Source organism: Varanus komodoensis, unplaced genomic scaffold, assembly GCF_004798865.1.
Source record: "Varanus komodoensis strain SLA01 unplaced genomic scaffold, ASM479886v1 scaffold3, whole genome shotgun sequence".
NCBI lineage: Eukaryota > Metazoa > Chordata > Lepidosauria > Squamata > Varanidae > Varanus > Varanus komodoensis.
In genome coordinates, this window is record NW_025335761.1 from 64,575,995 (window position 1) to 64,588,648 (window position 12,654).

Sequence of the window (12,654 nt, forward strand, 5' to 3'; positions counted from 1 at the left end):
CTAAATAAATAAATATAACCCCCGACCCCCCCTTCACCACAGCCCCAACCCTACATAAATACACTTCCCAGCCTGCTCCAGCTGAACTGTTACTTCTTAAGGAAGGCCTGGCTGGAGCGACACTTCTCCCTCAGCTGCATGCCGCCGCCGCTCTTGTTCCTGACAAAACCGAGCAGTGGCTGTCCTGCCCTGCCCTGCCCGATAACCGAGGGTGGCAGCCAGCCAGGGTGGCGCTCCTGTTTACTCCTGTGTTCGGCAGCTACACTGGAGGAGTGGAAGAGCACATATTCAGAATGTTCCCCTGTGCCAGCAACAGAAGCCCAGATAAAAATAGGAAACTGGTGTCCAGAAGCCCTGTCACACTTCTGTCGCTGGCCCTGGGGTGAACGGAGGTGGCAGGAAGGAAGCGCAGCGCTGTGGGCAGGTGGGTGCCCTCCACCAGCTGCCCCTGAGCGTGGGCGCCAGCGGCAAGGGTGAAATCACAAAGTGTGTCAGGTTGCTTTTTGCCACTCCTGCACTGACGCCTGTGAGCAGATCCCTGAAACTGATGATGAAATTGTTCTGCTGGGTTGGATGATAAAACAGCCCGCTGTAGATTAAACAGTCCCTGGGACAAGCCACCGGCTATCAGGACTGCCACTTGGTGAGAAAGAGAGCATCCCACAGGAAGTCACTGCAGTATGGGCGACATAACAACTCAATGTGGCTAGTCCCCCACAATGGATCATCCCCGTATGCAAATCGCAACCTCGAGGGACGCAGGGAGGACATGCACAAGCCTCCATCCTTCCCCTAACTCGCCCCACTCGGGAGGAGAAGGAAGAAATGCTCAAAGGCACCACCAGATACAGGTGCTCTGGGGTAACTGGCTTCTATCGCACCATAATCAGTGGCCCTTCTTGGAAATAAGGAAGATGCCCTTTGGAGTTAATTCCTCTGATATGTGTGCGCGCGCACACACACACACACACACACAGCCAAAAGCTTTGGCTATAGAGCATCTTGTAAACAAAACGAACACACCCTAAAGTACTCTACTTCCATAATGCGAATATAGATTTAATTGCATTTAGACTTCGGTTCCATCCCAGGAATTCTGCCGGGTAACAGCAGCTCGCGCCTGGAAACGGAAATGATTGAACGGAAACTGTTCTGCTTCAGCCACATCGTAAGGAAGCAAGACTCCCGGAGGGGACAGTCATGCCAGGGCAAGTCAAAGGCAAAAGAAGGAGAGGAAGACCACCCATGAGCTGGATCAGTTCCATAAGGGAAGCCATGATCCTGAGTTCACGAGAGCTGAAGGACACTCAGTCACAGGGATGACAGAAGCTGGAAACAATTGATAGCACAGAACGACAACGCATTTCCTCAACATAGTTTGTCTTTTAGGAATTATGCAAGGCATATTTTAAAGCTGGCATGTATAGAATGGTCCTATTTTTCAGATGTAATTCTCCCTTGCAACGTTTCTTGCATATGTTTTATATTTATGCACACTCAGAAGATCTGGGAAAACTTTTGGAAGGACTTACACATATGGTCTGGGGGTATAATGAAAAATGGGTTGGGGAATAGGATGATTTTGACAAGACTGCCGTCCTAGCAAGCGCACTCCGGACTGCAGCCTCTCTCACAAGGCCATCCAGTAAAGGGATGATAAAAAGTCACATGTCCTGTTGCCATTTCTGGCATTTTTACAAGGGGACAGGCAGACAGGGAAGATATTTTCGGCATCGAGTTACCACTCATGTTTGCATCAGTAAAACGACCTGTTACGCACTTCTCCATGGGGGCGGCCAGGACTGGCTCCGGCATGGCCTTTCCACACCTCAGGAGATCCTCTGCTCTGATGAGGGAGGCGTTGCCCTCTCTCACGTTGCCCCACAGTTAAAATTAGATGGGAAATTTAGGCAGCCAGGAGACTCTGAGTCTGGTATCTTTAAAGAACACAAAACAGCTCGTAACAGACAGTGGCATAATCCTAACAGGAGCTGCGGTGGCAAAGGCTAAGGCAGAACTACTGACCATGCCAGCACCGGGTCTAACACAGGAAACCTGGCTGCCTTTAATGAGGCATATTAAATTTAATACAGGCAAGCTGGATTACATTTGAGGCTCTCAGCAGCACGTCTGACTACATTTGAGCTCCCCGCCTGCGGCCATCACTGCTCAGCCTTCACCAATGGCTGGGGGCTCCCAAGACAACATCTCTAAAGTATTTTGTGAAGGAAGTTTTTCTGCACTACGGAATCTACTCCACTCAGATTTCAGCCTTTGTCCTCACCTCTAAAAAGCCCCAACAGATGACTCTGCTCTCCGGGAGCTTGCAGAGGATCATCTACTGATTTCCCATTAAGTGCATTTCCTGCCACCACTCCTGCGAGTGACAGCTTTGGCTACGTAAGAGGTGGCAACAATATGGCAAGGTGGATCGGTCTCAGACAGGTCTCCACTTCTTGTTCAAACGTCCCCTTCTTGTTCAAATTCACCACTTGCATTTAGAAACACAAGCACCAGTGTAATCACAATAACAACTCAAATCTGCTCTTTGGAAACAAATCAGAGTGCTACTTGCCTGTAAAAGGGATTCTACCAAAGCAAAGAACACAGGCCGCCTTTTCATATATAAAAGAGCTGCGGACTTTGCCATTAAATACCAAAGACCCAAACCCAAAGGACCAGATCAAAAGGTTTTGCACTGCTTGCTATCTACCTGGAAAGGAGGGCCACGGTTACAGAAAGAATGAGTTACAAGACTCAAATTCTCACAAAGTTAGGGAAAGAAGTTAGCTATCTGTGGATACAAAAACGGAGCTATTACCCTCCATGTCGTAAGAAGCGATGAACAAATGTATTAGTGGGTGGGGATTAGGAAGCATAGAAAGACAGCCCCCCCCCCACACACACACACTCATTCCAAGTTTGACACTGAGCTGAATAGATTGTTATCTTGGACAAATGACTACATACCTCTGGCTCAATACTCAAAACAGCACTTGACACAGCGCCGCTGCCTTAATTGCAGAGCAGCAGGGTGAACGGATGCCAAAAGCTATCATTATCAAATATTCTACAGCTCTCCAGTGAATTCTGCAGACTTTGACTGTAATGCCATTTCCTGCACAGCCATCAAGAGATTAGGTGTGACTGTGTATCTTTTCCTTTGGTGACAGTTCAGGTTTCAGTTCTAAATGTTCCCTTCCTTACCTCTCTCACATCACTCCTCATGTTCCTCTCTTTAGCCAATTTCCCCTCTTATCCCATTAAAGCAAAATATTGGCCCCACCTGATCCAGGCGTGATTAGTGGTCCTTCCAGCTCCAGAGTCTCATCTTCATACTGGTCGTCCAACTTTTTCTTTTTTTTCTTCGTTGGATCTCTTGGCTTCCTCAAGAGGGAGAGTTCTTCCGGATGTCTGATATCTAGAAAAGAACAACAGGGAGTTACATTTTTAAAAGACACATTTTTCCATTTTTAAATGGAAAAGAGAAGAGCAATAGAAGAGCAAAAACAATTTTAAAATCTTTCTCTGTTCATGACCTTTTTAACATATACACAAAATGAGGATTTTGATTTTTCAAGTTACTACTTATAGCATTACAATACTACAGTGCTATGTATCTCTCATTGTAGAATTTTTTTAATTAATTAGATTTATATCCTGCCCCTCTCTTTTCTTTTTTAGAGAACTCAAAGCAGCTTAAACCATTCTCTTCCTCACGCTTTCAATCTTATCCCCACAACAACCGCCCTGTGAGGCAGGTTGAGCTGAGTCTGTGGCTGGTCTGAAGTTACCCAGTTGGCCTGGGGGATCCCGGTGGAGTCACCTGCATAACGAGTTGCAGGGCCGGTCCCGAGGGGGTCGGTACCGTGGCGGCCGTCGGTACCGAAAAGCCCGATGAACCTGAGCCCCGGTGTTTTGGGCGGTCAGGTTTCTTGCTCTTGCGAGCAGGCTTATCCACCTTTTCCTTCCTCAGCTTCTTATGGGTGGAAGGTTTATCCAGACTGGTATGCTTGCGCTTCTCCCGTTCCTTAGCCGGGGGAGAAGGCAGTGACTGAGCCCCCATAGAAGCGGCGCCTTCATCCGAAGGACGCTGCGGAGGATCGGCAGAGGTCGAGGAAGGACGCTTCGCCGGAGCACTCACGGTGGAGGAGCAGTGCTGGGGAGGCGTGGACGAAGAGGAACCAGGCCGTAGGAGCAGTTGGTCAGACTGCATGAATGCCTGATCCCATAGGAGCTTTCTGAGATAACTCTCCCTGTTTTTCCGCGCCTGCTTGGTAAACACCAAGCAATGACTGCATTTGTCGGTCCTATGCCCCTCGCCGAGGCAGAGGAGGCATAGATCAAGTGGATCGGCCAGCGACATTTTAGATCCACATTCAATACATTTGCGGAATGCCGCCCACTGTGCCATCGCAGAAAAATGAAGAAAAAAGGACAGTATAGAGGGAAAGATAATTTTTGTTTTATCTAGAGAGAAAAGAATTTAAGAAGAAACAGACAGAATCGGGAAGAAGAACAAACTTGGAGCAAGAGAAGTTTAAGCTTTTAGAGAAAAAACAACAAAGAGGCACAGATCTATAGCGAGAGACGAACAGGCACGAGGCACAGCGAACGGCGGTCTTCAAGACTGAGCAAAATGGCGGACACTCCGCTCTATTTATACCACAAAGCAGGAGGGGAGCGGAGTTTTCCCGCCAAAACCCGTTAGCTTTCTAATCTTCCGGCCGAGGCACTGCGCAGGCCCAGCACCCATATGTGTGATGCTCAGAGGCCACGACGAAGAACTTTCTGTTCTGGAAATGAGCATCATCATCATCATCATCATTATTATTATTATATTTCTATGCCGCCCCTTGCCGAAGCCTCGGGGCGGCTTACAACACAATAAGATACACTGAAATACAATAGAACATAATAAATTACCACTAAATACAAAAATACAAAAGATACACTGAGATACAATAATATAAAATTAAAATTAACAGTATAAAATAAGTAAATAAAGAATATAGGAGGAGGAAAGAGAAGGAAGAAGAAGTTGCCCTGGCCAGATCATATATTTTAGCAATTAAAATGATGTTTAAATAAAAAGGTCTTTACCTGGTGCCGAAAAACCAGTAATGACGGTGCCAGGCGGACCTCTTTGGGGAGTGAATTCCATAGGTTGGGCGCCACCGCAGAGAAAGCCCTCCTCCGAGTACTTGCTCTCCTAATTTCTTTCATGGAGGGTTCCCGGAGAAGGGACTCTCCCGCAGATCTCAAGGGGTGGCCGGGCATATACGGATGTAAGCGCTCGTTCAGGTAGCCAGGACCCAAGCCATTAAGGGCTTTATAGGTCATAATCAACACCTTGAATTGGGCCCGGGCTTCAATGGGAAGCCAGTGAAGCTGACGGAGGACTGGAGTCATGTGAACATAACGCCCCGTCCCCGTCAGCAAGCTGGCAGCAATGTATCAAAATCCCACCTCTTCAGACCAAGAGAAGAGTGTTGTTGAAGGTTGCGTACACTGATATCGCACCAGCTGCACTGCCTGCCAGTGTGTTTCAGAGCTCAATTTAAAGTGCTGCTTTTGACTTTGAGCAGATTGGGACCACAGGACATGACGGATGACCTTCACTCTTAGCAGCCTGCCTGCGCTTAAGACCTGCAAGAGAGGCTCTTCTCATTTGCCCACCTGTGAAAGGTGTTAGGTGGGTGCGCACAGGAGACAGGGGCTTTTCCACAGTGGCTCTGAAGAAAATAAAATGTTCCTGATGACCAAACACCAAGGGTAAGGCACTTAGTGTTTAATCAGAGAGACACCAAAGGGTTGATAATATCAAATAAACCTCTGTCAAGAAGGCCAGAATTTGTATAAATAAGCCTGGAGGCAAAAGCCTGGAGACACTCAAAAGACTTGTAGTTCAGGATAACCACATACAAAAGTAACTGAATGTTTTCTGCTGTGATGTTTTCTGTTACTTGTCAGTGCAAAATGCTAATGTAGATATTCATTATGTATAAGGACTGTGGTAGCTGGTCACTCTCTATTGCTAGTGTATACCTATAATAAAGAGTCTCTTTAAAAACAAAAATTATAAAATTATGCTCTGGTATTGCCTGTCTTTCTCACAGTCAGACAACAAATAAGGAGGACTTCTTTTTTTGTCCACAACACCTCTATGCCTCTGGAATATATTTTCTATCTATCTATCAAATTTCTATACCACCCAAATAGCCAAAGCCATCCAGGTGGTTTTCAGCAGCACATTAAAATACTATATAAAACATCCCATAGTAAAATAAAACATCATTAAAAGTTTACAATAAAAAATTTAAGACCAAATTTCAAACAAATTTTAGAAAATAACAAATTAAAATGAATCTTAAGATCTGTTTAACAGCTAGCAGGCCCAACAGATTAATTGAATGTCCTGTATTTGAGGGTAGTCTTTATCTGGTGCTGAAAAGCAGGATCCAGTGGGGAGCTCGTTCCATAATGGGGGCCTGCCACTGAAAAGACCCTTCTCCTTGTTGCTGCCGTCGAAGCCTCCCTTGGAGGTGGCAGTCAGAGGTAAGCCTCAGAAACTGCTCATAGTGTCCATTTAGATGACGGTGGGAGAGGTGTTCTGTCAGGTATTGTGGCCCCAAGCCCCACAGGGCTCTATAGGTCAAAACCAGCACCTAGATTTGATACAGTCAAGCCGTGCAAGTGAGCCAGAGATCAGCCAGAGATCAGATCCTGCTGCAGCTTCCAGCCTTTCCAATGCGGAGTGCATTGCTGAGGGAGCCCAGGGTTGCTCTCAAGGCTGCAATCTCCAGGGACGGACTATTCATCGGTTAGAGATCCACCAATGCAGTTTTTCACAAGGGCCCTGAAGACTGACTTCTTTACTCTGGCCTTGCTCCGATTATGTTTTATCAGACTCCGTTAAAGTGGCACTTGTATTCCAGCGTCTGTCCTATTCTGAAGTTTGTTGTTTTGTGGAGTTTTTGCTGCCTTTTTTTTAAACTATCGATTTTATTTTGTGTGGTTTAAAGTTCTGTTCTGCACTGGCAGGGCTCCTGCTTCTTTGAAAACTGTCTTAAATAAATAACACACCCGCAGAGACTGCACTACTTTCCCATTTGTATGGGGAAAGTCAGACTTTCTGTAGTCTGAGACAAGATGGAAGAAAAACAAGGAGAACACGGGGACACAATGTGTAGACGATGACACACCCTGCCCATCCCAGAACAAGTGAATGAACAGAGCAAGGCAATCCAGTATGAGATTCAAGTGTGCAAGTACCTCAAATCTCTAGTTTTCCATCAAGTGTGAAGTCACTGCTACTTCAAACGTGTGTACAATCTAGACTAAACAGGCTAAGCTAATAGTTTTGAGGCACACTAAACACCCTTCATAAACTTCCAGAAATAACCAAGGCCCTATACCCCATCTCTACTGTTTATATTTGCACTGCATTTTTATAAGCTACCAGAGAACTCTGTTATAATATATGAATACTATAAACAAATATATAAAGACTACTTGAAAGCTTTTCCCACAATAAATCTGTAAGTCTTTGGTGTGCCCTGATGCTTCATTTTCGTGAGGGTTTTTTGGTGAGTTTTAGTGCATCTTAGAGAGGAAATCCAGAGTCCCACAGGAGACAAGACAGGAGAGGAAGAGAGAGAAAGGCTGCTTGGTTTTCTGCGTCTTCTGTTTGTTTTTTCAGAGATGTGCAGCGTATCAGGCAGAAGCAGAGATGGATTTGGAACCCATCCACCAGGCACAGTTTTCCCAGGGTTTCTTTCAAAAGACTTCCGCCTCCTCCAAGTGCCCCTCCCCAGATTCAGTTCTTGAACAAAACTGTTTCTTGATAACCACAGCCCATCCTCTTCTTTCATTCTTCCATGAAGTACCAGCTGTTCGCATCGACATTACCCTACTGGTCTTTCTGAACCAAAATGCTGGGTTTCTAAGAGTACGCGTAACGCCTAGTATTGATTCCAATAAATTACTGTTAAGTAGTAGCAATGTGGAATTGCTTACTTGAACTGGTACCATACCTTGTTTTGGCCTGAAAATATGAAAACTGGATTTGCACATTTCCCCAGCGCTTATAATAAAAATGCTATTAAAGAGAGCTGGCCTAGTATTTTTTGACTAGGTTTGTCATGTATTTTGTTGCTATGGCCATTTCTTGACTGGAATGGCTTAGCCGCTGCGGCCAGTAGGTCGGCAACCTCAAAGCTGGATGACTGCAATGCTCTTCATCTGAAGCTGCCCTTAAAGCTGATCCAGAAGTTCCAGCGGGGGATGTGCGAGGAACCTGTCCGGGGGTATTGAGGTGCAGGATCCCCTGAGCTCGGCTCCCTGGACTCTGGCCCACTTTGGAGCGGCAGCACCCGCGTTCCTGGCAAACATGCCCGACCTCCCTGGGACTTGATAGGAACTGGGCCCCCACATGCTGCCCAAGCAGTGCGCCACTTGCATAACAGGAGCAGCCTCCGTCTGAGCGCGGCAACTAAGACCGAAGGAGGCTCACCAGAAAAGCAGGGCCTCCTCACCTGCCAGGAGCAGCTGCAGTTTCAGCATCTGGAAATGTTGCTGCCTGGAGAGCAGCCCTCTGTGACCGCTGCACAAGCAGCACCCCTTTTTGGCAGCAGCTGCATCTGGCATGGAAGGAGGTTGCCGACTGCACAACTGGGGGCCCACGAGTGTGGATGGCATCCCTCTCCGTTCCGCTCGCTTTGGGAGACTGGGCTGCAGACAAGAGGAAACCTGAAGATCCTTGGAAGGACGGATTCTGGCAGCATTTGTCTCAACCCTTGTGTCGTGAGCTAGTCCCTTCCCTCCTTCCTTCAGCTTCCAAAGATTCAAGACAATCTTCTGAAATGCAGTTCTTTTATTGTAGCTCCACAGCTGACAGAAATAGTTTGACTCCAAATATCCTTTTACAAAGCTAGAAGGAGAAGCCTCTGCTCATGAAAAAGGTTGTATCCAAAGGGAAACGACCCCCTTCGTTTCAGTAACGGCTTCACCTCCATGGGTTGCGGGGAGGGATCTTGTTGCAAAGCTAAATGGCGTCCTCTCTCCCAACGCCTCCTTGCTGGGTCAAGGACAGAGCCCGGAGCCGCTTCCCCTCCTGTAAACCCAGCCGCCTCTTCTAATGCAGACTGACTCTCAAGCTCAGAGAAAGGAACGTCACTAAGCCACCCCGAAGAAGCTCCAAAGGGCTCAGCCCCCGCTTGCTCCTGTCCCATCCCTCCACTTCTGAACCTGACCATGCCGACTCCCACGACAGAGCCCGCCACTCTCGACACCCAGCTGCAGCTGGTACAGAGCGCTGCAGCCAGGCTGGTGGAGAAGCAGCTTATCAGCACTACCTGACACCTCGTAAGCTGAAGGAACTGCACCGACTGTCTATGTACCACCAAACCAGGTTTAAGTACATGCCTACAAAGTGCTAAACCACCGAGGGGTAGGATGCTTCAGCGATTACCAGGACTGTCTGGATGCTGCACTGATCGGCTGAGGCTACCAGGGATCTGGTCCAGAGTGGCTCAGAATAAGGCCAGATATTAATAAGGCTTCCACGAGAGCTCGTTGAGGCCCCATCAATAAGGGTGTTCAAGGACAGGCTGGACGTGCACATGGTGGGCATGTTGTGAGTGGAGCCGGCTGGTGCCGGAGGTCAAACTAGATGGCCCGGGAGACCCCTTCTGACTCGCTCTGTTTCTATGTTTCTATATTAATCACAGTGCCTGCTCTCTGGAACATATCAGACCGGTCAGGGTGGATAAATATCCTTTTAAATTTAAATTGGATTTTTCTGAATTAAATGCATTTTGAGGAAAAATCTATCTAAAGATAGTTTTCAATTTAAGATGCATTATAGTCCAAAGCTTATTCATCATGAAACAAAGCTTAAGTTTTTAATTTCTATCATGAAGATCTATATTCATGCAATGTCTACATTTCTTGGTAAATGTATTCCATTAATCCGTTCGCAATGCCATGCTCTTCTAGAGATTTCTGTAAGATTATTGGGCAATTTTTATCTAGAAGATATTATCACAGATGCTTGGTTTCACAGTTCTCAGAACTGTGAATGCCTCTCTGCAGAAGCCACATGTCTCAACTTCACAGCAAAAATGTTATAAAATAAACATTCAGAGTTGAGAAAAGCGCCTTAATCACATCGTTTCTTTGCAAATCTTTGTACATAGAATCAACCTTTTACCTAAGTTTCAAGAAGTTCAATGAATAGAGAAAGATTCTTGTGAGTGGAACAGATCTGCACAGTGTGAGGAGGGAGAGGCATGCAGTAAAACTGAAAGTGACACCTTTTGAGCAGAATACTCCACAAGTCTTGGAATCTTTGTGTGCATTGTCTGAGGTTTATCATACTATTATTTCCCTGGAAGAGAAAACCTATAATGGCAGCAGACCATAAAGGAGACCCACTTTGGGAATATTTCAGTGAAGTTCCTCTGCCTAAGGGTAAGGCATGCATGCAGATTTTCTGTATAAAACATGATTTAAATCAAGTCTTACTGACTGGCGATTTAAATCAAATTCACCCTGGTCTTACATAATAACCAATTTTATATAGTTTTATGTAGCATATTATTATGTTTGTACATAAAACCTTTGACTCCAACTGCAACTCTTCAATTTATGGTACCTGCCATTCTGACTCTGACTGTTATTTATATATCAATATAGGAAATAAATATACTAATAATTTATTTCCTATATTGATTGAGAGCACTCAAGCTACAAGGCATTTCATCACAGCCAACATGAATCATCAGGCTACTTTTCGAACCCTAACCTCTTAAAGTTCGGGTCTAAAGGCCGTAGCTATGCTACTAATTTTTGCAACACGTGCTTCTTCACAATAATCATCTTCTAAAACACATTGACACACATATTTCCCATCTGTTGTTATTGTAAAGTGTTCAAAAACAGACAACTTGGCTGACACTTTTCTGCCATTGTGATTTTTTTTAATGGGTTTTGCTTTCACTAATATATGACATTAAAATATATCCTGAAAATATAACCTGAAAAAATAAAGTTATTCTCTGTCAAATAGGGAATTTTAACATATTATTTATAATTTAAACTCCACTAGCCCAAGAATTGCTTCTGACTCCATGACTGCAACTCCACAGTCCTGGTTTGTACGACTTATTTATATATCACTGAGAAATAGCTTTTTTGTTGATAAACTATAAAATACATTTTTTCTGCTCTAAGGGTTAGGTTATTACCCTAAAGCTAGTAATTAGGTTTTCTGATTTTCCATCCATAGGGATTGCTAGCTAAAAAGCAGCATAAGCCTGTATTAATCCATGCCATCCAACTATTATTAGGAAGCCTGCTCAAATCTCGGGAGTCAGGCTGAGATAATACCTAGAGATGCATTCCCATGGACTCATGACATCTGCAAAAGTAATTAAAACCATTTGATTTTCATCAGTAGCTGTACTGCATAGAAAACACAGTTCCCATCAGTGGGAATTTCCACCCATGTAAAAAGAAAAATGAGGCCTAGAGCCAGGACAGACCTGGATGCTGGGTGCAGAACTTCCCCTATAAGCTTTGCACATTGCACGGAATCTGTCCTGGCCCGTCCAAACGTAAGAGGACAGCCACTCGCACACGCTGGTAGCCCCTCTCACGGCTTGCGTGGCTTCCTTTTACCTGTGGCCTCCTGAGGTGGGCGCCGGCCACTGTGTGGTAATGCTGCCAGGCTGGAATACACCAACAGAAAGCCCAAGGGAAAGGAGAAGCTGTCTTCTGAAGTGCCCCATTCTGTAATGCTGCACGTTATCAAATGCCTCTGAAGGAGGAAACATGATTTCCAACACGCAACTGGCTTAATACATGTGGGCACTCCCAGAAATAGCTTCTCCTTGGTCACCCGAGGCAGGATCTTATGCTTTTTAATTTTTTGGTAATGTATTCTGATTTTTATATACCTCTCCATTCTCACAGACACCGGGTGGCTTACAAGACATTAAAACCAACAATAGCTAAATGTCAACTAAAAACAAGCATATTAAATAAAACTAAGCTAACTAACTTAGGAAGGAAGAGATAGGCCTTTCTTGCTTTCTGAAAAGTAGCAATCTGGGATATCTGACCTGTCTCTCCCGGTAGGTCATTCCATAGTTTAGGGGCAACCACTGAGGAACCCCTCTGGGTAGTAGACATTACTCTTACAGAGGTAAGTTCCAGAAGATTATCCCCAGGGGACCGTAACAGCTGAGGGGGAACATATGGCCAAAGGCACTCCTCAAGGTATTTTGGACCCAAGCCAGGAAGGGTCTTAATGGTAATTACCAACACCTTGTACAGCATCCGGACACATAGTGGCAGCCAACGCAAAGACTTCAGTATTGACGATAGGTGGTCTCTCCATGACGATCCAGCAACCCATCTGGCTGCCACATTTTGAACTAGCCGCAGTTTCAGGAACAGGCACAAAGGCAGCCCAAAGAAGATGTCATTGCAGAAAGAGAGCCTAGAAGCTACCAGCATGTGCACTACGGTTTTCAGGTCACTCTCTTCCAGGAAGGGACATCGTTGGTGAACGAGTCAAGGCGGACTGCAGACACCCTTGACCACAGCTTCTACCTAAGCTGGCGTCTGAGGGCTGGGTCAAGTAGCACC

At 45.7% G+C, this 12,654-nt stretch overlaps 1 protein-coding gene across 4 annotated transcripts in view; it reads right to left on the reverse strand.

Moving 5' to 3' along the window:
- Positions 1-12,654, reverse strand: part of FERMT2 (FERM domain containing kindlin 2) — a 103,901-nt gene that overhangs the window by 35,623 nt on the left and 55,624 nt on the right. For all 4 annotated transcript variants that reach the window (XM_044436648.1, XM_044436647.1, XM_044436646.1 and 1 more), the window contains exon 4: positions 3,287-3,421. In XM_044436648.1, coding sequence (XP_044292583.1) covers positions 3,287-3,421 — 135 coding nt within the window. The remainder of the gene's footprint in view (positions 1-3,286; positions 3,422-12,654) is intronic.